This window comes from Epinephelus fuscoguttatus, linkage group LG11 (genome assembly GCF_011397635.1).
Source record: "Epinephelus fuscoguttatus linkage group LG11, E.fuscoguttatus.final_Chr_v1".
Taxonomy (NCBI): Eukaryota; Metazoa; Chordata; class Actinopteri; order Perciformes; family Serranidae; genus Epinephelus; species Epinephelus fuscoguttatus.
Window position 1 is genome coordinate 18,010,208 of NC_064762.1, and position 9,998 is coordinate 18,020,205.

General features: G+C 43.8%; 1 protein-coding gene across 2 annotated transcripts in view; it reads right to left on the reverse strand.

Annotated features, from left to right (window-relative positions):
• The window catches only part of grm1a (glutamate receptor, metabotropic 1a), a 58,215-nt gene extending 49,816 nt beyond the window's left edge, over positions 1-8,399 (reverse strand). The window contains exons 1-3 of one of the 2 annotated variants that reach the window (XM_049589389.1): positions 8,304-8,398; positions 6,606-7,449; positions 2,489-2,738 (exon numbers count right to left, since the gene is read on the reverse strand). In XM_049589389.1, coding sequence (XP_049445346.1) covers positions 2,489-2,738; positions 6,606-7,335 — 980 coding nt within the window. In that variant the 5' untranslated portion in view covers positions 7,336-7,449; positions 8,304-8,398. Of the gene's footprint in view, positions 1-2,488; positions 2,739-6,605; positions 7,450-8,303 lie in introns of both variants that reach the window. The other variant, XM_049589390.1, reaches the window with a different exon arrangement.
• Positions 8,400-9,998: the final 1,599 nt, after the last annotated feature.

Below are 9,998 nucleotides of genomic sequence, written 5' to 3' on the forward strand. Positions count from 1 at the left end.
CCGGCTCCTCATGACCTGTAATCCCGGCAGCAGCGTTAGCAGCAGAGAAGCTGGACTTGCTCGAACGGCCCGCTGGAAAACCGAAGATCAAGGACGCAGAGACACGGCCCTGTCCAGCAACCTCGAATCTGGAGGGGAGGGGGGGCGGACACGACTTGCGGCAGTATTTTGAATTTGAGTGCAGTAACCGTTTTGGCCACATTCTTACATACAGCACCTTTAAACCGAAACCACAGATTATTGCTGTAGTGGTAGCTGTTGCTACTTCAGTGTGTTTCCAGTTCATGAAAATTAAATGTAATGTTTTGGTTGCCTAAAAATGACTTGTTGAGCATTTGGTTGTACTAAAAGACCCTACAAGGAGTCTGATATTCCGTTTGTCTGGTAATTACATTTTGCCTTTATGGTTTGAAGCCTGTTTTTTGAAAGCAAAAATAAGCATTAGCATTAATATTATAACAGTTAACCATAGCTGTAAACACATCACGTGAACCAAGCTAGCAGCAAACGTGTAGCGGGATTTATACATATGTGTTGAATCAACACTGTACCTTCGATGTAACCTGATGTGCACCACCCCAGAAATATAACAACACGTCTCTGCGACACAGACCTCCTGTCTATGTTTGTAAGCTTACACCATTTCGCTCAGTGGAAACAAAGATTTTATTTACTTTAACTTCACAGATAAGAAACAATAAATTGTGGAGACAATAAAGCCTCTACAAAATAATATTTTAAGTCTTGTGTGTGATTTATCCTGACTTCATGAGTAAAGGAAATCTTTGCTAGTCGCTAGGCTAATTTATACAATGTAAAATGCCATAGGCTTGTGCTAATATTATTAGCATGTTGTATTTGTTTTGAAAACATGTTTAGTATAAGACAGTTGTTACCTTTGTTAAATGTTGCTGTTGTCCCTGGCATCATATAAATAGAGGAAGAGTCTGCTAGCTGCTAGGCTAATTTATACAATGTAAAATGCCATAAGCTTGTGCTAATAACATTAGCATGTTGTATTTGTGGGAAAAGTGTTTGTCTGTGAATGCTGCGAGTTATAGTGAAGCTGATTTGTGTACTTGTGATTGAAAGTATCTCCATTAAGCCATGTTTAATGTGTGTTAAATGTGTGTTTTGAATCAACTAAACTTTACAGCACTTCACAGAAACCCTGCTGCCGACTAGTGTTTTGGAGGTGTACCTGCAGAGTGACACAGACACACCACCGCATAAGTATAAATGTTCACAACAGTGTGGGCCACGTGCGTAGGCCACGGTGTAGGCTCTGCATAGAGCTAATGCACAAGTAATAATCCCGGCTCGGGTTAGCTCAACCTTCTGGCCCAAAAATAGTTTTTTCTGTCTCCAAAAATCCAAGATGGGGACAGCCAAAATGCCAAACTCAAGGCTTCAAAATGGGAATCCACAAACCAATGGGTGACATCACGGTGGCTACGTCCATTATTTTATACAGTCTATTATTAAGTCTATCTCTGGTGTTACAGCATTTGGACAGTTCTATAAACAAACATGGAGAGAAATCCACTGACGAGGAAAAAACAACTACTGCTGAAAATCTGTTGACTGCCAAAATCTGAGCCATCCAACATAAGTACAGACACAGCAAAGATGGAAGCTACTGTACTGCTTTTTGTCTCTCAGGTTCTTCCTGCTACAGGATGATGGCTCAGAATTTGAGCTGCTCTCATGCAGAGTTTGTCAAATCTCCAATGGATACCGCTTAGCTCGGCTGCAAGCATCGGTCATCCTTAGCTGTCTTATTAATGTCCTCCTCTTGGAACATACGGCTGACAACCGGCCTGCAACAGACCGGCACCAAAATATAGCATGAATGAACTGAAAAGTAGCATCAAGGTTGCTGTGGCTTATACTGACAAGTGTGAATGTTACTTGAGGGTTATTTCATGGTGTAATGTGTCGCTGTATAAGTGTGTGAGACGACTCTACTTGCCCTTTTGTAATGACTAAGATTCACTGTCAGTCAGCATTGACTAACAGAGACAGAGAGGTGGAGGAGAAACATACAGAGAAAGAGATGGAGCGAATGTCCAGAGTGGAGGTATACTCACAAAAAAAGAAAGGCTTTCTACACTTCAGGGTGTTTCAATACAGATTCAAACAGATGTGTGCGTGCCTCTCTTTGATTGCTGAAAGCGAAATGACTGCCACTGCCATGAAAAAACAAACAAAAGACAGCCCAAAAGGGAGAGAATGGACTAGGGGCATTGTTTCCCTCTCTGGTTTTGTGTCTGTGACAGAAATACCAATTATTCATTGCTGGAGAACATTTCTATTCAGCGCTATTGGTATGTGGTCTAATTCTTCTCGGTTGCCTTGGTGACATGCACATCAGGAAGACAACACGGCATCTCGCAGCCTTCCAGCCTGTTAACCGATTTCTTGCCATCCACAGAGATGCTCTCAACTGTGAATCAAAAGGTTAAAAAAAAATCAAACACATCCGTACCTGCCGATGAGGAGGAACTCTCCGTACACCCCCAGTCTCCTCATGGCCATCAGGAGACCTCGGACGGTCATGCCCTCGCAGAAACACACCACCACACGAGCTTTGGGCAGACGTTCCCGTAGTTTCCTCAAAAGGCGATCAAAGTGCTTCTCCCCCGCGTTACTGTAGATCTTGTCCGAGTGGGCAATGCATAAGCCTTCCTGAGAGGCCAGCTCCTTGAAGGCCTCCATGCCGCTCTCCCCATAATTTCCTACAGGTGATGAAGAAAACAGTTACTGAATAGTGAGAATTCAGCCGGAAAACTGGAATTAAACAATAAAACACCTTCCATGTGGAATGTTTGTTCACTGTCTGGTAATCCAATTTCTTAAATTAGCCTTTGTGGATATGGATATTACACTGGCTGTGTCATTTTCACTAATTGTGTGCTCAAAATACGCAGCTTTATTTCCTTATTATAAGTGTCACAATCAATGTTTTAGCGATAACAAAGCATTACATGCCTCGTTGCTCGCAAAAACACATCATTAAATGCTCGCACCCATACATTTCTAATTATGTCACTGATGGATAATCAATGTTATACTTTAAACACCCCCCCATCCCCTCCCCCATGTTCTTTAGTGCGTCGAGTCCTGACTGAGCTGAGGCTCTGATCCTCTCGTAATGAGTGTCAGAGAGTTTGCTGGCTACTGATTGCAATCAAAGCCAAAAGGGGTGAAGATAGCTATCCTTGTTTAACTGTATCCCAATCAAGAGCCACGCAAAGCTGTCTGAATCTAAATCTTTTATTTCCATGTGGACTGCAGCGCTCCACCGCTGTGTCACAATCTGGATTGTTGATAAAGCCCACAGCTCTTTAGCATGAGAGCTGGATTACACAGACAATCCAATCACTTGTGCATGCCTGAACATGTGTGTGTATGTGTGTGTGTGTTTGTATGTGCATGTTGTCAAAAGGAAATTAAAAGCCCCCTGTCCATAAACATCTGAAAACATTTGTTTTGCAATTGCCTTGATGAGAGGCCATGTTCCCGGGGGCCTCCGTGCCGCTCTCCCCTTACAGTCCATGGGTGATGAAGAACAAATACTATCTGTGTGTGTGTGTGTGTGTGTGTGTGTGTGTGTGTGTGTGTGTGTGTGTGTGTGTGGCGACGACGACGGCAGCTGAAACAGGCATCACAGTAATGCATTTACTCTGGCACACAATGGGCCCATGTGTTGGTTTTCCAATAGTCCTTTGATGATATTTCCAGTTGCCTCATTTCATTCTCCCATTGGTAAATGGAAATAATGATATCCAATTATTTCACTCTTTCCATCTCGGCTGTGAGACAGGTGGGTGGCGGTGCATTAGTTGACAGCCCGTTTGACAATGACTACCAAAAAACCTGCTTTGAGTATTCCTACCAGGCTGATGATAATCGGGACAGGTAATTTATGCAATTTCACAGCCCTAGCTGTTGCTACGGGAACAAGCTGCATTTATAACTTGTCTAAGGTGGTGGAGGGAGAGTGAGCTCATGAGCTTAAGCCAGTCGTGACCACTATTGCAGAGATAACTAAAGATAGAGCGAAACAGATTTACATATGACTCCTCAAAGGTCACATCTGCATCAGACAAATTGGGATATGAAGGCTGAGTTTAAAACATTTACTGTGGTTCTCAAAAACTGAACCTATAGTCCCTGTAAATGTTTATGTTGATGTGAAAGTAAAATCCAATTAAAGCCTCCAAGTCGGAACATTTTTGTAAACTACCCTACTTTTATCTCTCGCACTGCAGCCTGTTGAGTAAATTATGTTGCTTGCAATCAAATCCATCCTTCCCCTGACTGGTTTTTCATTACTCTTAAATTATGACTTCAGTCCCAGAGGCACCTCCTGTATGCTGAAGGTCAGACAGCTGACGCCACCTAGTTATGTCTCCAGGTACTACAGCTCCCTAACTCCCTCTCTTCATCTATCTGATAGCAACCTGTGTCACAGCCCCTCACCAGCACCTGACTATAATAGGACTTTCCAAAGATGTTTTACACTCCCTGTGAGTCCGCAGCTCCTAAGGGGGAGCTTGTGGAATGTTGCCTGTCAATCATAATTTGGGTGCACATCACTGAGTGTGTTTCACTAAGACTTTAATGAAAAGCTATGGACATAATTCACTTCACAGTAATTACTATCTACCCAACCCCTCTCCTCCCTTTTACCTCCACCATAATACAATGTTGTGCTGTTCGACTGAACAAATTAGCATAAGAGTTCTCAAAAAGAAAAAAGAGAGCCCATCATGGCATGAAAGACTGAATGCTAATACTGCTAAGGTTTCTGTAGAGATAAGACGTTCATTTTAATTCATATGTATCTGGTGAAATTTGAAACGTTAATGTCATTTTTTTCATTCCAGCCTCATCCTCCGTACTTGGAATTAATTTAACATTTCCAAATGAACACCTAAATTGTTAATGCTGAGCCGGTCCACCATGTGTTTGGCTGGATACTGACTTTTAAAACTTGCTGCAAGGACTCTAATAACACAGCTGAGAACCCCCAGCTTTGGTTCCACATGCTGAAGCATATTATAACCAAGTGTGAGGGAGGACGAGTGCCTATAATTCTCAAAGAAACATAAGGAGAGACCTTTCGGTGCTTTCTAAACATACACTCTACTTACAGTCCATACCCTGATGCAGGTTATTAAATAAATGGCCCTGGCCTTTACCTGCAAATTGTCACTTAAATTAACATGTACAGACGAGGAAGAGACTCAAAATGACCACAAGAGCTGCAAGGTAACTGCCAGGACACACAAATTTATGACAAAAGCGCCAAAATAACAACAAAATTATCCCAAGGAGACAGAAAATGACCACAAAGAGACACACAACGAGCAAAAAAAGACACAATATAATCCCAAGGAAACAGTAAACTACAACAAGGAGACACAAAACGAGCAAAAAAAAAAAGACACAAAATGACCCCATGGAGACACAAAACGACAACAAGGAGACACAAAATGACCAGAAAGAGATGCAAAATAGCAATAAATAAATACATATAAAAATGGACAATACCACCACAAACTGTCTTGCTCCTGTTTAGGAGAGATGGTGGGGCCTTTTGCATATCTGTGCCCAGGGCCCCATTGTCTCATAACCCACCCATGGATGAGCAGATGTGCAATATCCCCACAACCCCCCAACTCCAGACCATTGCATAAAAATCCTCTAAAAGATACATATGCACATAGGCGGTGGCAACTACCTGTTCTAACAGCTGAGAACAAAAGACTGAGACACAGACGGGCAGATACTGTTCACAGAGAGGTAAAAGAGTGACTACATTTCTTTGACATCCTGTTCCTCTTTGAAGACAAACATGGAAGTGGACCTGCAACATTACTCTCAAAGACCATTAACAAAAAACTGTGGAAGTGGGATTTTTGAGGATGTTGGCCCCTAGACCCTCCATTTATTTGGTCTGTGTATATGTAGTTTTCCATTTCATCAAATTCTTCAAGAAGCCAGTGGTTTACCATAAAAACTGTAATTATCTTTCCAGGTTTCCCCATACATCTCAACTTTACATCACTCCATCAAACGGCCAGAATCTCTATTGAGTCTTGAGGGGAAAGAACTGGATAATAATTCTACCTGTTTTGAAGATGGCGTAAAATGTTACAGGAAATGTATTTGTCTATCTCAAACTATAATCACTTAAGTGACGCCATGCACGGGTGATTAAAAATACCATAATAAACGATGAGGTCATTTGATTTTCCACTGGCAAGGGCATAGGTTTCATTTGGACATTGGGGGGGGGACACATAAAAATGGGGGGTTTGGGTACTCAGCCAGAGAATTTTTGGCATCAAACACTTAATTTCCCACATTCCAATTTGGACCTTTTCTGTATTCATTTATGGTGTAAATGTCTTATATTTTGTCATTAAAAGAGCTCTGCTACAAATGGGGACAAATGCAAATATTAAGGGGGAGGTGTCCCCCACGTCCCCCCCACCAAAATCTATACCCATGTCCATGACCAGACTGACAGACGACATGACTGATGGCAGATGATGGTGATTCTCCAATGAGAGAGGTCAGTGATGGGGTCTCACCCTCAGTGTGCACCGCAGACACATAGGTCCAGTTGTACCGCTTGACAATGTCCAGCATGGCCCGGGCCTGGAGGGTGTCTGAGGGCACCACCCTGAGGAAGTACTTGAACAGAGTCTTGTCACTCAGGTCGATGCTGGTGGCAGAGTAGGCGATCTGCGGGATGTTGAAGAGCTGCAGGAGGTTCTGCACTTGAATGGCCACAGAGCTGGATCCCGGTCCGATCACTCCTGCGATGGGCTTCTTGGAGGGTGGAGGCTGGTGGGACGGGGTGCCGTCAATGCACCATTTGGACCCGTCCTTATCATCCCGGATGGAGATGAGGGAGTCCCGGATGAACTCAATGCTCTGCTCCAGGGCCACAGACGAGTGCCAGCAGGAGTCTCGGATCTCACAGCCCAGGCTGATATTGGGGAGCAGGTTCGGGTCGGCGTTGATCCGGTCCAACGTGTGGAACATGGCCTCCACCCTTTGGATGCCGTACTGCTCGCGGACGTCCCCGCACTTCCGCTCGGCCACTTTCTCCGCAGACGGCTGGTGGTGGACGGAGAAGAGCGCGCCGATAATCACGTCTCCATCCATCCGCGCCACGGAGCGGGACACGGCGCGAGGCACCACCGAGCGCTCATAGATGCTGCTGCTGTGGGAGAGCACGAGGCAGCGGAAGAAAAACGCGGGGAGACACAGGAGAGCGAAGAGACCCATCTTTACGCGTGCCATGTTGTGCCACATCGCGTGAGCCGCGCCAACTGTGCAGGCATACTATCCGCTGTCCGTCAATACATCCACGTTTATCCCAGCGACCACGAGCTGTGAGCACGACACCCGGGGCATATCCGCGCGCACCTGCGGAGGGAGAAGACAAACTGCTGTGACATGGAAGCTGAGAGAAACGAGGCCAGATGTGCTACAGGGGTATGTGGGAATAGTTGACTAAGCACGCATGCTCCTTTCCATCAACGCCCCTGTTTCTACATTCCTACAGCTGACAACAGTCCTCATGCCTCTGAGCCTCTGAGCAAGGCACTCAAACTCACGCCCACCTCATCAACTGCTGTCCACTGGGGACTGCCAGGTACTTTCTCAAACAGTCCTGTTATATTACAAATACCCAGGAGTGTACAGGGAGAGGCTCAAAGTGCAGAGCTCTGTCCATTGAGAAAACCAGGCAGAGACCAGATTTCAGCACCGTGGACAGCGCGCTTTCCAAAACACGTTGCAAGGACGTCTTTGGGACTATTGCCTGTGCTCGTCATCCTCTCACAGACACATTCTTCATCATTTGACTCAGCTAGTTTCTATAAAACAGAGAAACTACGATCCTCACACAGTCGAGTCCTATTTGAATTCTGCACGAGGGTGAATCTGGGCTGTTTTTGGTTTTAAACGCACCGTGCACCCTTCCTCTGATCCATACAGCCTCAGGTAGCACCGATCGATAATATTACTACCAGTACTACTACTTCTATTAATAATAATGATAATAAAAATAAAAATAATAATAATAATAATAATACACAAAATGCGACTATCATTCAGCAGAAGGAGGCATAACATGAATTCTCTGCTCTCAGTTACATATATAACCCCCTATCTATCTATCTATCTATCTATCTATCTATCTATCTATCTATTCCATTGCCCTTTTTACATTACACATATTTATTCTTATTTATAAGAGTCACTGAATTAAAACTTACCTGAATCCTTGAGACATGTCGCGTGCCTTCGTCCGTCTTCTGTAGCGCGTGGTCCTCGGCTGGATCACTTGAGTCTCTCTCAGTCTCTCCCTCTCTCCTTCACACACACACATACACACACACACACACAGGCAACTCGAAACGTGAACGCATCACCCGCCGCAACCATCGCCTTTTCTAGTTTACCTCTTCACATGCATCATGACAGTGAGACCTGTGTGTTTTATCAGAGCTAAAATGACGTCAAAATTCTGCTGTCATATTTAATGCATTATAGAAATCACACCAGTGGAGCTTGTGTGCAAGACAGTTCCGTATCTGGTACTTCATATAAGCAGGTTTGGAAATGTCTGGAGGAAAAGCACAGCTGCAGCATCAGTGCTGTGGGGTCTGCAGCACCACCATAAAACATGAAACTGTGTGTGTGTGTGTGTGTGTGTGTGTGTGTGTGTGTGTGTGTGTGTCGTCGCAACTTAATAATTCAGTGTGTCAATAATTTCGAGGGGGAGACAGAAAGTGAGATGAGGTATCGGTGTCAGGCGTTAACCGCACTTTGAGTTATGTGACAGCTCGCTATAACTGAAGGGACTTTATAGGGTTTTAAAGTGACAGGCGCTGACAAGCAGCAGACAGAGGCGTAAAGCACCGCTGCCCTTCATCTCATATGTTCACTCCTCCACTTTCACTTGAGTTGTGTGTGTCCCCCCTCCCCCCGGCTTCTAATAGGCGAAGATGGGTATTTTCAGCACCGTGGACAGCAGTCAACAGTTTGCATCGCGCCATCTAGTGTTGGACTGAAGGTCATTGGTGACATTTGAGTCATTAGGTCAATGGAAGAGCTCAGTGTTGCTGCTGTTTAACCTGCTGGATAGAATCAATCATCCTGAGATTACGGGAGACCGGGGTCGGTTGGAACACGTTTCACTCCCACTGAGCAAATAGTTGTACATTATTCGGCTGAGTTTAGTTTCTGTACCCTCTATCAGCCTCCCCCAGGAGTCAGTAATTCTTATTTTAACTGTAATACAGAGTGGCTGTCTTCCTAACTCCCCACAGACTGTATTATTGTAGGTTGACATTTTAACTTTGTGCGTGCCTTTCGTCCGGTTGGCACACAGCTATTTTTCGGTCATAAGGTCACAGGAACATATGTCACATCAAAATGTTTGGTTTCTTTACTGGCACTCATTTACCATGCTGAAATATATGAAAGTCACTAACTGTTTTGGTCAGTTTTATAATATCAAGGTTAATCAAGGTTAAGATCTCAGCTGTAAATAAATGTCTTTAATGTACACATTAGTTTTTATTTTTCTGAAATTAGGTGATTTGTGATTGAAGAAATGTTGTGCATTTGTGCAGGGGTTGGTTGGCATAATGTTTAATGCTAAAGTGACATAAAATGAAGCGGTCAACAGACAAAATTTGAACATTTAATTCAAACAAGAACCAGAAATATGAACACTTAATAGTGTATCTGTCGGAGCAGAATATTAGCAGGAATATATAGTTATTTTTGCCATTAATCATATTTTTGCCATTGACACATGTGCCAGCTAACCCCAAAATCAAACGAAATAAATAAATGTAAATAAATGTTAAATATACACATTTTCCCCCAAATTAGGTGATTTGTGATTGCAGAAATGTTGTGTATTTGTGCCAGGGTTGGTTGCCACAATGTTAAATGCTAAA